The sequence below is a fragment of the Leucoraja erinacea genome, chromosome 28 (genome assembly GCF_028641065.1).
Source record: "Leucoraja erinacea ecotype New England chromosome 28, Leri_hhj_1, whole genome shotgun sequence".
Classification (NCBI taxonomy): domain Eukaryota; kingdom Metazoa; phylum Chordata; class Chondrichthyes; order Rajiformes; family Rajidae; genus Leucoraja; species Leucoraja erinaceus.
The window spans coordinates 26,962,080-26,977,842 of record NC_073404.1 but is presented as its reverse complement, the minus strand read 5'-3'; the positions used below and the strand labels follow the sequence as shown (position 1 = coordinate 26,977,842).

Below are 15,763 nucleotides of genomic sequence, written 5' to 3'. Positions count from 1 at the left end.
TTTTTCCTCTTCCTTGTAATTAAATATAAATGTGACAAAACTGATTGGAAGCCTAAATGTCAACTCCTAGTTTTAAAGCTTTGTGCGGAATATGTGTAATAACTGATATTTCTATTTCAATACAGTTACGGATGTAGAACTAAAAAGATTGAAAGATGCTTTCAAGAGAACAAGTGGACTTTCTTGTTATATGAACCAACAAGCCTTTGTCAGGGAAGTACTTGGCGATGGAGTTCCACCCAAAGTTGCAGAAGTAAGTGTTTACATGTTTCAAAATAATAGTTCCTGCAAAGCTTGAATGAAATGGTGTAAGAAGAGTCCATCAATTTGAAATGTAAGGATGTTGATATTGTGATATAAGCTATAAGGCAAGGTTTGGCATTATTTTAATCTTTAACAAATACATAAATTAAAATTTAACATTAGGCTATTTAAATGGTAGACCAAAGCGACTGCAGACGCTGGAATCTTGAGCAAAGCAAAGTGCTGGAGGAACCAGGGAGTCGGGCAGCATCTGGGGAAGGATGTGTTTTGGATTGGGACCCTTGTTCAGACTGGACGTCGTCTACCCATTACCTCAGATGCTGGGCTCCTCCTTCATTTTGTGTTTTTATATTAATGTTGTAGTATTTGTTTGAAAATTGAATCAAATCTAATCTAGTGCAGCAAAGGGATAATTACAATTTCCAATGCACATACATATTCCAGTGCACATTCCTGCCTTAGCTCATCTTTTGAATTCAACATTTTAAGGAAAAGCAATTACAAGTGCAATTGGTTGTTTTATGTTTAAAATGTAAAGCCCTCTGAATTAATGTGACTAGAATCTTGCCATCTGATGTATCATGATTGCAGCATTTCATTTAAGAGAATGACCCAATGGGATTAAAAACAGCTGAGGTAACAAAAACATTTGCTAATTTATTTTGATTGAAGACTTAAACTTTGTTGTTTTGCTTGAATGGGTCTCGGGGGTAAAGGTGGGTAAGCCATCCAATTCAAAAGAAAATATTTTCACTAAATTAATTAGAAAATAAAATGGATTGGTTGTTTCTTTACAGCCAAGCATCTTTTTAAGTTTGTATAAAAGCAAAGCACGGTAAACATTATTTAAATTTGTTGGCTATTGTTTTAGAATTTGTTTCTTAGCCTACTTGGTTCAATTGGCTTACTTATAAGTTACAAGTTTAGTTTATTGTCACGTGTACCGAGGTACAGTGAAAAAGGTTTTGTTTTGGAGAACCTTCCTTCATATTTGAGAGAGAAATGGGCAAATAATTGCAGGCAAAGTGGTGTTTATACAATGTTATGTACTCAGTAGCTCAGCAGATCAGCCAAAACCAGAGCAGCTAAGGCTATAAGACTGTTAGAACTACCCCCCTGCCATCGCGCACATGCAGCAGAGCCACTGTTGTTGCCGGTCGGAACGGCCACTGTTTCTGAGAGGGTCTTCCTGTATTTTAATTTTAATTGCATTTATTTTGCATTGAAGCCTCTGAGTAAATACTAGGAAATGACAGAAAGATTTATTCAATGTTTCTGATTTGTCCATTTCTTTGCATTGAAGCCATATAACTAATACAGAGATATTCTGCCATTTTCCCAAGTTAAAGAAGATTGCATAATGACAAAGCCAAAACAAAATAAAATTGGTTTGTTCTTTGATTCCTAAACACAATTTTAGTTGGATTTTCTGGCAAGTAAAAACTTATTCCATGGACATAAAATGAGAGTTTGCATAAGCTAATGGCTGTGATACTGAAGCAAAATAAAACCTTCAAGCTCACAGTATATTCCGACTCTTGAGCTCACTGTGGCTGAAGACAGCTGTTTTGCAATTAAGAAATGAGGTTTCACCAGTGCAGAATTGCATCAAAAGTCTTGTACCCAATGTTCATCTTGCCTTTTAATGATCAACATTAGAATGAGGCAATCAATTGGGTGGTTTCCTCTTTATTTCTCATGAAATGCACAGCAAAATCCTAAACCTGTTTTATTGCATGTTTTTTTTGTTTTTTTTTAAGATTTTTCACAAAGTTGAACGTATCCCAGAAATGAAAGTCAAATGAGTTTAAATAATTGTTTCTGGTTTGAGATTAAATAATTGGTTCTGGTTCTTTTTCGAAGTTTTAGTGTGACCCTATTTGGCTGTTGAGGTTTTTGGGATTGGCTCCATTTATTGAGAAAAACCAATGGCCACATTTTGGGTCAAAGGGATTGCTACAGTTTGACTTATTTAGTCAGTGATCTTAAACATTAAGTTTAATAATAATAATAATCTTATTTATATAGCACATTTTTAGTCAACTTGCATTGACCCCAAAGTGCTTCACATAATTACACTACATTTTACACACAGGCAAAGGTGGGTGAAGTGTCTTGCCCCAAGGACACAACGACAGTATGCACTCCAAGCGGGATTCGAACCGGCTACCTTCCGGTCGCCAGCCGAACACGAGGGGGGGGGGAGGGAGAGGAGGGGAGGGAGAGGGGGGAGGGAGGGGGGGGGGGGGGGGAAGAGGGGGGGGGGCGAGGGGGGAGGGGGGGAGAGAGGGAGAGAACAGGCGGAGAGGGGGGGGGAGAGGGGAAGGGGGGGGGGAGGAGCAGAGGGAGGGGGGGGGGAGGAGAGGGAAGGGGGGAAGGGTTGATAGAGTGCCTTTTTACTTCAACCCAAACCCAAACAACCATTTGCAGGCAGTGCTTTTTTACCTCTAACCATATTTTCATTTTCAAACCAAATTAAGGGTACTCACAGTGCTGTAGACATTTGTCAGTGTCATTCAAAGCTCTGATTGAGGCGCACCACTTGCAGAGACTGATTGAGGCACACCACTTCCTGGTGTTATAGTCCCTCCACCTCCCTCCAGCAGGGGCAGCAGAGAGAATGGGGGAATGTTGTAAAGACATTAATATCTGTCAATTTTAATCGACGGGAAAAATCCTCGGCACACGTGCGGCGGAGGGGGACTCTGAGCGAGGTGGCCAAAAATAACGGCCGTAGGTGGCGCCGTTCTCTCGGAAACCGCAGCACAGAAAGCCAAAACCGGTCAAGAACAGAGTTTTAGTAATATATATAAGATAGATGTGTTGTTAATGGCAAGATTGTGGGATCTGCTCAACAGATCTGCTTTATGAGTAGGATATTTTTTTAAACATAATATAAAAAGAATATAGAAAATGTTGTTAAAAAACCAAAACACGCAGGTAAGGTAGCATCTGAGGAAAGAGAAATAGTTAATATTTCAGGTGAAGAACCCTTAGAGAGGGAGAGAAAAACAAGTTGGTTTTGGTAGCTGTGAAGCTGATGATGGGTCGACCGGGAGGAATTTCTCTGATAAAAGTGAATTAATGTTCTTCTATGTTCATATGGGGAGAAGGCAGGCACGGGTTATTGATAGGGGACGATCAGCCATGATCACAATGAATGGCGGTGCTGGCTCGAAGGGCCGAATGGCCTCCTCCTGCACCTATTTTCTATGTGACAGGCTTAGTATTTGTATAATCTGAGGTGAATTTTCTACTGATGTAATTGCTGCTTCAGTTTAATCAATAATAGCCACTTTATTTTAGTAACACCTGAAATACCATCTGGCCAGTGAGGGGTGGAGCAGGATGCCCTTTTCACAAAATGCCTTCTTCCATCTGAAACATTGGGATGTGCCTCCAAGGAAAGCAATTGCATAACTTCAACAAAATGTCCTCCTGTTCATTGGGGTAGAGTGAGACAGATTGTGCATATGATAGAATGAAAGGAAATGCCATAACGTGAGCTTGACTGCCAGAGGCTTTGCAGTTGTCATTTAGATCCCTCAATTCAGCAGTAACAAACCACAGTACTTACCGTTTTGGCCATTTGAATTATTGAAGAACTCTCAAATAACTTCCGTTGCTTTTTCCTCAAAATGTCAGGTTGCACATTTTCTGCAAAGACTACACCAAAAAACACCTAACTAGCACTGGACTCCATTGAATGTTGACACCAGAAACTGCGGGTAAAAAATAAAGTGCTGGAGGTATTCAGCGGGTCAGTCTGAAGAAAGGTCCTGACCCAAAATGTTGCCTTCCCATGTCCTCTAGAGATGTTGCCTAACCACCTGACTTATTCCTGCACTTAATGTTCAATTCATGAATATATATATATATTGTCTAGTGTTTGTTGGATATTTTCTTTCATAAAATAGCTGTATTTAAATTGACTAAAGTGAGTTGCTGAAAGAAAGCATGTTGAATGAAATGTGTAGGAGAGAACTGTAAATCTTGTAGATTACATCAAACAAGATGGCATTTCATAAGATCTACATGAATCATCTGGTTGCCTTTTAAACCCATGTCCTCAAAGTTTTGAGTCCAATGGTTGTAGCTATGCTATTGTGGCATTTTTATTGTTAGTTCTTGAAAAAAAACACATAATTCATTATGCTAAAAGGAAAAAAAATTACATATAGGACTGACAAAATTAAACTTCCATTGAATTAAATAAAAATTATAAAAGCATTACTCCAAAAAAAAATCTTGTGCAATAGAAATTAAACTAAATGCATAGGCAGTTAAGTTTTCTACAAACGTACATACCTAAAATGTATTAATAACTTGTCCTTAGGAACAGAATTACTTCTGCCAGATCCTCTTTTATTGAAGCCCTAAAATCTGATTTAATTATTTATAATGCAGAGAGTCTCTCCACGATGACCTGAGTGGGTGGTATGGCTGTTACTATCATAGCTGCAAATTTTACTATTTCTGGACAAGCAGGGATGATTTCTTGTACTGTAAGTTTAGACGAGCGATCATATTTCTCTACTATTAAACCACCAAGAAAATCTTGCTTAAATTCCATTAGTTTAACATCAAAAGTCTGCCTTCGCACGTTTAAACGGGAACGAATTGCTCTCGACTGTTCAATTTTATTTAAATATTTTGCACTATCAGACCCATCATCATTTGAAGAGGATGAGAAGGATTTGGTACTCCCATCTTCATTTTGTAGTCGTGACGTTTCAGGTAGTAGCCATTTTATCCGAACTGCAACATCACAGGGCCTCTTTTGCTTAAGCAATTTGATATTCGTTCAACAAGATTCAGTTCATTGGATCTATGTAGACAGCAGCTGACAAGATCTGATTTTCAAGTAGCAGACCCTCTCTTTTCTTCACGACAATACAAATCCTTCAGCAATTAATCCTCCAGCTTTAGATAGGGGAAATATTACAATTTTCCACTCCCATAGGAATGTACCAGGAGTTAAATCCTTTGCTTACAGCTTTTGGTTACTGCATGAGGGTGAGCAAGCAGAGCTTCTAATTGTGATACCAACCTCCATTGATTTTTAGCCAGGAAGACACTGGGATTATCAATGTCTTCTAGAAAGGGTTTTAGTTCAAGCAAACGCTTAACCATCATATATGCGCTGCCCCAGTGCGTTGCTTCGTCCAAAATAGCTCCCTTTCCTGCACGTCTCTGGAGGATAGCATCAATTTTAGAGGTCTTGGCTGCTGTGGCTACTTGCCTCCCCTTACCTATCAGAGGAGCTGCGTCGATTTCTTTCAATCCATCTCTTATTGCTGGTTGCAATGTATGTACAGCACAAATCATATGTTGGATTAGACAGAGCTGAGATGCCTACTCAAAATATAATCTAAAGTTTCATCATTCTGTTCTATTTCTCCTGTTTCAGTTTCAGAATCTGCATCAAAGATCTCCCTTTCGGTAGTGACTTTTTCTTCTTCAACTTTATTCATCTTTTCTATTGTGCTTAATTGAAGCATTATCAGTGATGATGCATTAACAGTCTTTCTTAATTTCAAATCTTTCAAAATTTCTTACACTAAGTTTTGGAGATAAATGCTCTCATGATGTGCCTTAGTGTCCTTTACTCCTAATGTCTGAGTTACTATTTTATTGTTTTCATCAACAAATCTAGCACTGATGGCAAAATAGTTAACTCTGGCAAGTGGTGGCATCCATTTTAATGACCATGAACTGCCCCTTAAGAGTTTTACAAAGCTTTTCCTTTTCATTCTTGGCTTCTTCAAGTATAAGTTTTCTGATGATCTCCCTTGCCAGAGAAACTCCTAGTTTCTGCACCATTTCTCCATTTAGGCCTAGAAAGGCTGTTTGTGAATATAAAGTTAAGGCTACACCGTTTCTTACAACCAGTTCGATAAGGTGTTTCTTAAACATTTCTGTGGTCATTGTTGTGGTTAAATTTATGTTGAGGTCAGAGTCGGGACTTTTTTACCGACTCCAGCAGCACCAAAATTGCTCCGACTTCAACGATGACTCTGACTCCACAGCCCTGTGAGTTACTCCAGTTTTTTGTATCTATCTAAGATCATTGTTGGTTGGGAAAGGTAACAACAAAGCAAAAGAGATAAAATGTAGTCAGAGACGGTAAGACTGATCGGAGAACTGTGGGGTTGGAGAGAGAGAGGGAAAGCAAGGGTTACTTGAAGTTAGATAAGTCAATGTTCATACCGCTGGGGTGTAAGCTGCCCAAGCAAAATATGAGGTGCAGTTCCTCCAATTTGCGCTGGCCCTCACTCTGACAATGGAGGAGACCCATGACAAAGGTCAGTGTGGGAATGGGAGGGGGAGTTAAAGTATTTAGCAACCGGGAGATCAGGTATGTTTAGATAGATTGAGCGGTGTTCAAATGTGATTTAGTTTGATGGGGGTGATACTTTTAATTTGAACTTGGCCTTTCTGTCCTGAAGTCCCATCTCAAACATCAATAATTTATTTGCCTCCACAAATGGTGCTGGAACCACTGAGTTCCTGCAGCAGTTTATTTTAATGTAAATAGATGTCTTGACCCAGAACGTCACCCATTCCTTCTCTCCAGAGATGCTGCCTGTCCCGCTGAGTTACTCCAATTTTTTGTGTCTATCTTTGGAGAAGGGAATGACTGGATCCAGCTGTAGTATGAACGAAGAGAATGAAAAGATGGGTACAGTTTGAGGTATATGTGGGGGAAAAATATAAAGAACTAGGAAGTTCCTGTTGCGTGAAGACTTCTCCCTGAAGTGTGTTAAGATTTTTGTAAGAGGGTGGAGAAAGGGAAAAAAATCAAAAAGGGAATAATGATTCTTGTGTATTTTAATTTTATTTCCTTGCAGGAGTTTGTAAATTATTTTACCCTAAATTAAAATTCAATTCAACATTTCTCATTCTACAGTTGTGGGATCTGAATTTCAAGCTGAAGATCAGGCATCGAATCAATATTAATATGTACTGATAGATGGGATTTATCATATGACCTTTATTCACAATTCCAGTGTAATATTTCATCCCAGACATCTGGATTAACATCTGGAGTCAGTTGGAATTCTGTGGGTGGATGAAGGCGGGGCATGAGAGTTCACATTATATTTTCCAATCTACAAAAGTAGGGGGACAGGACACTATTTTAAAATAGACATTTTATTCTTGACGGGGCCAATTAAAAAAAATAAATCCTTCAACTATAAAAGATTATGGTTATTTCTCGTTGCTATTCATTAAAATAACTTTTTGTGCACAGATTGGGTCCACTTCAAAAATAATTCAGGGAATGATAAGGTACTTTGGGACCTTGAAATCCAACCGGTCCTTCATCTTTTTTGGACTCCCCCATTTAAACCAAAGTCATCCTCCAAAGCCATTTCTCTCTTGTAACTAGACATTTGTTGAGAGGGATTTAATATTAATTTTGTACGTTCTTTATAGCCAAGATGGGTAATGGTATGCAACGCGAATAAATACATCCTCAAATCTGCGATGAAGGTTTTTTTCCAGCATTAATCTCTTATATTCTTCTAGAAGATAGATAAAGAAAGAAATGAGTTCAATGGACAACCCTGGCATATTTTTAGAATCTAATCATTGTAGTTTACAACTTTGTAGCTGTAATAGGGTTAACCACATCCTGTGACGTGACGCATAGTTTTTTTTAATTGCAGCTGTTGGATATTGTGGATATTTTGGTAGCTTCTTTCTCTTTTCCTTGAGAGAGATACTGTATTGATACCAGGCACTAGCTAGAAAATAAACCACTGAAGTTAGAGATATCTCTTGATACGAAAATGCATTGATTTTTAAAACTTTTGTTGGGGCAATAACATATTTTGAATTGGTTCCTTTAATTACTTTTGCTTAAATTGTAAATGTATTTATATCTGTTATTTGCATTTCATGGCCCTTGATTATATTTCTCTTGGAGCAATACCCTGTTCAGTTTTTCCGCCTTGTTTATTTTAACTAAGCATGAATGAAGTTGAGAGCTAATATAAAGTTTTGACTCAAATACATAAGTTGGTGCTTTATGTAGAGTGTGACTGCACTTCAATTTTGGGATATTTTATAACTGGCCGACCAATTGAGTTCTCGATTTCCATTATTCATGTCTATAAATATTTTATTCTTTTCCTGAAATTCTGAAATTTTGTTGAGTTCTCTGCTTTAGTTGAGACAACTTGTTATTAAAAAATTCTGAACATACATTTATAGACTTGAGAAACTGAATACATTATTCCTGTACTCTGCCACTCTGAGAATATGAATACTGAGAATAAGTAAAATTACTGACTGGAAAGTATCAGCATTGCCCTATTTATAATTCTGTTGCTTTGTATATTATATCACATGCTCTTCCCTCCCCATCTGGAAATGCAAAAGCTCAACATAAAATTAAAGCTAGAATCTAGAAAATTCCTGTCAAAATTCTTGATGATTACATCTAAAAACTATGGATCTTATTAAACAAGGTATTAATTAGACACAATATAATAATATGAAATGTTAAGGATATTTTAAATATATTCAAATAAATACAGATCAATGTGTTAGCGTGTCATGAAAATATACATAAACTGAATCTCTGCAACTCTTTAGAAAGATGAATTCCAACGATACTTCAACCCTTTGAAGAAATTCCTTATCTGTCATAAAAAGCCAGCCTCTGATTTTGAAACATTGTCCCCTTGTTCTGGATACCCCAGCAAGAGGAAAACAAATTGTGTATCGAGCCTGACAAAGTCTTAGGGCCTGCCCCACTTGAGTTTCCTTGGCACGCAAATTACGCGACCTTGTGGTCTCATTGAGGCGCGCGGGCATCGTATGGTCGCCCGTGGAAGGTCCCACTGAGAAATGCGGAGGGGTATGTAGTTGTGCACAACATCACGCGGGGCTCCTAAATTTTTGTAGCGAACAAAATCTTCGCTCGCCAACGGCCTATCGCGGAACTGATGGCCGAAGCGGGACAGGCCCAAGACCCATGTCTCACCTCTAACAGCAGCAGAAGCAGGTAAACGATCGTCGAGCTCAGCCTGGGGCTCACGGCCGTTGCGGTCCGGATCCGCCCCCACTTCTACTCCCAGAGCGGGGCCAAGAAAATTGAAGATAGACACAAAATGCTGGAGTAACTCAGCGGGACCGGCAACATCTCTGGAGAGAAGGAATGGTTAACGTTTCGGGACAAGACCCTTCTTTCGGACTGAAGAAGAGTCTCGACCCGAAACACACCCATTCCTTCTCACCAGAGATGCTGCTGATCCCGCTGAGTTACTCCGGCATTTTGCGTCCATCTTCAAATAACGTCATGCACTCCAGACGGCTGTGCGGTTGAATGAAATTACCACGCGACCACGAGGTCGCGTAATTTGCGTGCCAAGGACACGTAAGTGGGACAGGCCCTTTAGACTTTTGTGTGCTTCAGTGAGATCACCTCACATTCTTCTAAACTCAAAAGTATGAGATAGTCTGTTTTCACTCTCCTTGTATGACAATCCTACCTTCCCAGGAATTGATCTGCAGAACCTTTGCTGCACTTGTTTCCAAGCGCAATCTCTCCCAAGTAAAAAGACTTTTCGTGCACACAGTATGCCCAATGCATCGTGGCTGTAGTTAGCAGAAAACATCAACTCTTGTACTCAATTTCTCTTGCAGTAAAAGTTAACTCACTGTTTGTGTTCCTAATGGCTTGGCGAACCTGCAAGTTAAGTTGAAATAAATTGTATACAAAGACATTGGAGTACCTGGATGCCAACACCTTTCAATTTACTTACCTTTTTAAACAAAATAATCTGCCTTTCTATTTTTCTGGCAGTTGATAAATTAATATTTTTACATATTATATTCTCTTTATCACAAGCTTGCCGATTCACCACCTCCACACAGCTCACACCAACACCTAACCTTGTATTATCAGCCAACTTGGATACAATGTGCATAGTCTTCTCATCCAAATTGTTGATACAGATTGTGAACAATTGAGGTCCCATCACCATTCCCTGCAGTATCCTGCTGGTTACAGTCTCTCTATCTTTTATTCTTTTTTTTCCATCTGTACATGCTAATTCCTGACCGTTTTGTACAACCTCAAACTCACTAACAGATTAGTCAAACAATATTTCCTTTTATAAATCCATGTTGATTGTGCCCAAATCTCATTTTCAAACGTCTGGAATACCATTATATTAGGATCAGAATGTAGGTCTTAAATTAAGGTCATATTTGCAATTTACTATCTCTGAGAATTTGGAGAAAAGCCGCTCATCGTTGTTGAATTGCTATGGTCAGCAGACCACTGGAAGCACTTCAGAACTAAACTGGAGAAGTGAAAGAAAATGGAGGACAAGATTTGGCAGGAAATAATAGGACGAAATATAACAAAACAGTGAGATGTAAAAAATTGAGGGATTTTGTGCTGCTGTGTTATTGTTTCTCTTTTTTTTTCATGCGTTGTGACTTGTGGATATATGAAAAGGAGAAAGCTCAACGATGGTGGAACCAAGCTCATTAGTCAGAGTGACAAAAGTTAGTTTGCAATTGGAATCCTGATATTTGCATAATCTGCAAACATATCATTCTGGAGGGAGAAGATTGATGTGCAAATGACTGAACTTTATGCCCATGGGCACTACATGGATCCTCACGAGACGACACAAAAAAACTTCAAAAGTGAGCTTGGTAATGTTCCAGTGAGAAGTTAGGCATCATAATTTCATGCATCAATCGGGTTGATGAAGAATGGCTAAGCTTCAGCAAAGTCACCCCTGTGTTTTTGTTTACCTTGTGCAAAAGTGAATTGATGAAAGAACGTGGCAGTCAAGTGGAGGGAAAAACTATGTGTGAATATTTGGGTCAGGTGCTGCATCAGGACTAGATCATCAGGACCTTGCATCAGCTGCAAGCTCCACTTTTCAAATTATGTTTCATCCTTGATTTTAATTGCCTTACCATTGATGGCCTAATCTTCAGCTGGTTAGACACTAATCTCTGAAATTCTCTTCTCCAAGCCTCATCTTTCTACCTCTGTCTCCTTTGGGGTTCCCTCAAACATCTATTAAGCAAGTCTGTCATCCTCGTATCTGACCATCCTCGTATGGTGAAAAATCTTGTTTGACAATGGTCTCAGAAGTACAAATGGGTCATTTATCTGTATAAAAGCTCTATACATACTAATTTGGCTTTATTTTACTTATTGTAGTGGCTGGATACTTTCTGAATGTTTTATTTTTCTAATTCAGTAAGGAATAAACTCTTGTTTGGAAACGGGAATCCTGGAAGCTCTAGATTAATATTGTTGTTGACAATAGGGTAGCTCTTTAAAATTGTGGTTAGGAAAAAGTAGAAAATAAAGCTTTTTGTTTAATGCTGTAACACAATTGTGAAGAGGAACATGTGCAATGCATGTGCCTAGTACTGAATCGAGTTCTGTTACGTAAAAGGTTTTTGAGTAGAAGGTGACACTCCTGGAAATGGTTCAAGTGTTATTTCATCCTGTACTTCCATTTACTGATATTTATTGTATACACTTGGCCCGTTTCCTGCAAATTAAGAGTTTCAAACAATTAAATGAAGTGAATTACAGGATAGTTACATATGAAGCACCAAGCTATTCAACTGCTAAGGGAGTGCTTCATGGATTGCTGTGGTCGCATGCGAATGGTGATATTTTTAGTCATGCATATCTGAAAAGCTTTTATCACTGATATTTTGAATTGTCGGGGTTAGTGGCTGTAAAAAGCTGCAGCGCGCAAGTGTTTCACAGTTCCAGTACATATGACCAGTAAACATACTTTGTTTACTGTTCATATTATGATCCTGTCTCTCACAATATCTTCATCTTGTAAAGGGATTGTGGGTGCATTTTGCACAAGGTCAGGCATCTCTTTGGGGACATTTAGTTGGACAGTTGAAAAGATTATGAAACAAACATCTAAAAATAATCCTGTAGCTTCAGGAGGTCAAAAGTGAATGATTTTAAAATAGTAGACCTCAGAGTGTAAGGCTTTAACAAGTACAACTTTATCTAAGCTATGAATAAATGTCCTGTCCCAATCATCACTATAAATGTTTTCCAGAGATGCTGCCTGACCTGCTGAACTACTCCAGTACTTTGTGTCTTTATTTTTATACACCAGCATCTGCAGTTCCTTGTTTATCTATGCTTTGTCCCGCAAGGTTTCTGTAGAATGTAGTCATTGTGAGACCCTTGGTGGCCAGTGAGTAACTACAAGTCCCCACTCTGTTCTACATCAGGCTTGCACTTTTTTGGCTATGTAATGTGGGAAGCTTCAGCAATCTATCATAAAGTAATCCCACTAACGAGTTTAATTTCTTATGTAGCTCATACAAGATAAGAATGTGTGCACCTGTAGCTGATGCATATGTAACTTGTGTTCATTTCCCTATTAATTCCTCACTTGCTATCGCTAGATGTTAGCAGAAGGTTATTTGTGCTAAGCATCTCTTTAAGAATCCCCAGAGCCTCTGGTGTGCGTGCTAATTCTTGTGGAATCAGGTGCACTTTGAGTGTATGTGAAGTACGGCTTTCTCTTTCCTTTCTGTAAGGAATATTGTTTTGTGGGAATCTTACTTGGGGACCTGAACATGTAGCGCGCTTTAACTGTTTTGTGCACATCGGAAGGTTGACATAGAACCGTGCTGCATTTAGGAAAGTATGTCAGCATGTGCTGGGAAGAAAAGCAAAAACAAATTTACTTACGAGGTTGGCACAGAACTGTTGGGTTCTCACGCGCCCATTTTCTTCATGGATAAACCCAAACAATTTATGACGGTTTGTGGCGATTGAGGGCACAGGTTTGTTGTTCTTTGTATGTTTATATCAAATATATAAGTGTGTTTGAAAATTTGATTTTTAATAAAGGATGTTCCATTTTTGTCAGAGGTCGTGTCTTTCCATTTGTTACTTCAGCATTCCTTCAGTTTTCCTTTGCGTACATTTCTGAGCAAATATTTCAAGGATTTTTAAACATGGATCAAGACTCTCCAGTAGAGAGCTTAAATTAGTCTTTCCCAATCGATCCACTTTGAGAGTTACATTCGGGCTTCAGAAAAGCAGCTAAGCACACAGTGCTGGATCTTAGTGCCAAACTGCAGCATTCAGTTGTGGACAGCTCCTTGCGCTGCAAGACCTGCCTTAAATAACTTTCTAAACATAGTCTTGTCAGCTCTCAGATCAGATAAATTCTCGTGTGCACACTACGTTATGCTTTTCAAGTAAGAGGCAACTTGCTTTCTTTATAATGGGATTTATAGTGTCAAAGTTGTGTTTTGGTTGTCTACTTTTGTTTGTTTGTGTGCATCAGCATCACAGCCACATAGACTCTGACAACACTCAAAACCAAACATATACATAAATTATACCAGACGGTGAAAAGAAAAAAACACAAGTGGAAAACAAGCCCATGGTAAGAAATGGTGTTTTACTGCTGAGGTAGAATCTGATTCGTGCAGGTCGGTTCAAGATCCTGATGGTAGTCGGAAAATAGCTGTTCCTGGGATTAGGCTTCAAGATTCTGTACGTCCTGCCTGATGGTGGTAGCGAGAAGAGGGCATGGCCCAGATGTTGGATATCCTTAATAAATAACCTTCTTGCGACTCCATCATTCTCTGCAGCCTCACGCGCTTCTGGCTGTTCAAAATACTGTACCGGGCCATTATGCAACCAGTTATATATCTAACAGTGCATCAGTGGAAGTTTGTTAGAGTATCTGGTGACATGCTGAATATCTTTAAACCTCTTCGAGGTGCTGGCATGCCTTCTTTGTGATCACATCTGTATGCTAGGCCTTGGCCAGATCCTCCGAGAAATTAGAAGCTTCTGCTTCTAGCTCGTCGCTGCTATAGACCCATCAATGAAAATGGCACGTGGTCTCCCAACATCCCCTTTCTGATGTCAGTGATTTGATCATTGGTTTTGTTGATATCGAGGTGGTTGTTGCGACATCACTCAACTAGTTGTTCTGTCTCCTGCATGCAGATTCATTCAGTCACGGTAATGTTGGCAAATTTATAGATGGGGTTGTAGCTATGCTTAGCCTCACACTCATGGGTGTAAAGAGAGTAGAGCAGGGGAATAAGCATCTGCCTTGAGGCGCATCTGAGTTGATGGTCACTGAGGAGGAGATGTTTTCAATCTACAGCTGATGAAGTCAAGGATCCAGTTGCCAAGGGAGGTACTGTGACCCAAGTCTTGGAGCGTGACGATGGGTTTGAAGGGGATGCTCGTGTTGAATGCCAAATTGTTTGATGTACGTGTTCCTGTTATCCAGATATTCCAAAGCAAAGTGGAGAGCCAGTGAAATAGCATCTGCAGTTGATCGGTTGTGGCAAAAGACCCATTGAAATGATGCAGACCATTTCTGAGGCTGTAGTTGATCTGCGCCACAACCAACCTCTTGAAGCATTGGATGCAAGTACTACAAAACAGTACTCATTGAGACACACTTTTTTTGACTGAGCTGACACCAACACTCATGAGTGATGGATGCTCTTTTGAAGTAGGTGGGGGCTGCAGAAGCAAGGAAAAAATGAAGATACTCCAGCCAGTTATTCCACACAGGTCTTTAGCATTTGCCCAGGTACAGTTGCCAGAGCAAGTTGTATAGGAACCTGAGTGATAACTCCTTCACACTCGGAGGGTGGTGGGTGTATGGAATGAGCTGCCAGTTGGAGATAGTTGAAGCAGGACGTTTAAAAAACATTTAGACGGGTACATGGATAGAACGGGTTTAGGATATGGTGGGACAAGTTGGGCCAAAGGGCCTGTTTCCATGCTCTATGACTGTATCATAATTTCTAAATGACACAGATCTAGACCTCAGCAGATTACGACTCTCATGATTGATTTTAAAGCTGCATTGGCAGTCTTGGAAGACCTCTTAATTGCTGCCATGAGCAGCATTTCCCAAGGAACGGAATGTGAACTTATTTTAATTTTAAAAACCACAGCATGAATCTTTAGTGTTTCCGTCAAATTAAATGGTAGAATGGTCATGTTTAATACCTTGTGCAATGACTGATTTAATAGTTGCATAGCATGTTTTCAATAACCGATTAGCTTCAAACTACACATTAATAGATTGCATGCTCCTTTCTCATTTTTTTGTGTTCCTTATGCCACTTAAAGTCACGAGTAGTGGAATGTATCATGGTTTTCATGAAACCATCTGCTAAAATGCATCCGAAGAGCATTAACCGGAGGCAAATGGAAGCATTTGTCTTCTGCAGCTGCTAAAATGCTGAAGGCCCACAGTGTTTTGACATAAATGTCTTGGTGTTTCATTCTGCTATTATTTGCATATTATACCAATTAGAAAACTGAAGGTACACAGTTTGTCCAGGCATATCCATTTCATTTGGATGCAGGATCATACCAAGACCATTAAATATAGATCCTCAAGCAATGAGTTGGTATTTCAGTCACATTACAGTGGGATGGGTTACCAGAGGAGAGAAGCCTCACCAAGTGATAAGAGGG

At 39.3% G+C, this 15,763-nt stretch overlaps 1 protein-coding gene across 2 annotated transcripts in view; it reads left to right on the top strand.

Moving 5' to 3' along the window:
- The window catches only part of usp32 (ubiquitin specific peptidase 32), a 111,757-nt gene that overhangs the window by 8,950 nt on the left and 87,044 nt on the right, over window positions 1-15,763 (top strand). For both annotated transcript variants that reach the window (XM_055658089.1, XM_055658088.1), the window contains exon 2: window positions 126-253. In XM_055658089.1, the coding sequence (XP_055514064.1) occupies window positions 126-253 (128 nt within the window). The remainder of the gene's footprint in view (window positions 1-125; window positions 254-15,763) is intronic.